The sequence below is a fragment of the Penaeus monodon genome, chromosome 33 (assembly GCF_015228065.2).
Source record: "Penaeus monodon isolate SGIC_2016 chromosome 33, NSTDA_Pmon_1, whole genome shotgun sequence".
NCBI lineage: Eukaryota > Metazoa > Arthropoda > Malacostraca > Decapoda > Penaeidae > Penaeus > Penaeus monodon.
In genome coordinates, this window is record NC_051418.1 from 30763429 (window position 1) to 30763628 (window position 200).

General features: G+C 49.5%; 1 protein-coding gene across 1 annotated transcript in view; it reads right to left on the bottom strand.

Moving 5' to 3' along the window:
* LOC119594367 (methylcrotonoyl-CoA carboxylase beta chain, mitochondrial-like) overlaps positions 1-200 on the bottom strand; it is an 8835-nt gene that overhangs the window by 5976 nt on the left and 2659 nt on the right. Inside the window, exon 3 of the mRNA XM_037943427.1 lies at positions 23-170. Within this exon, the coding sequence (XP_037799355.1) occupies positions 23-170 (148 nt within the window). The remainder of the gene's footprint in view (positions 1-22; positions 171-200) is intronic.

The following is a 200-nucleotide window of genomic DNA, read 5'->3' on the forward strand; positions in this document are numbered from 1 at the left end:
TTCCTCCCAAACCTAAACTCACCCTGATACTTTGCCGATACCAGTAATGATGCCTCCAGCCGGTACCTCCTCTTTGCCATACAACTGATATCCAGCCAACTGTGACAGCTCCAGAAATGGGGTCCCAGGGTCAATCAAGTTGCCGATCCTCTCTCGCACCAAGAGCTTCCCTGAGGTGACATTCATGTTTAATGGTATGA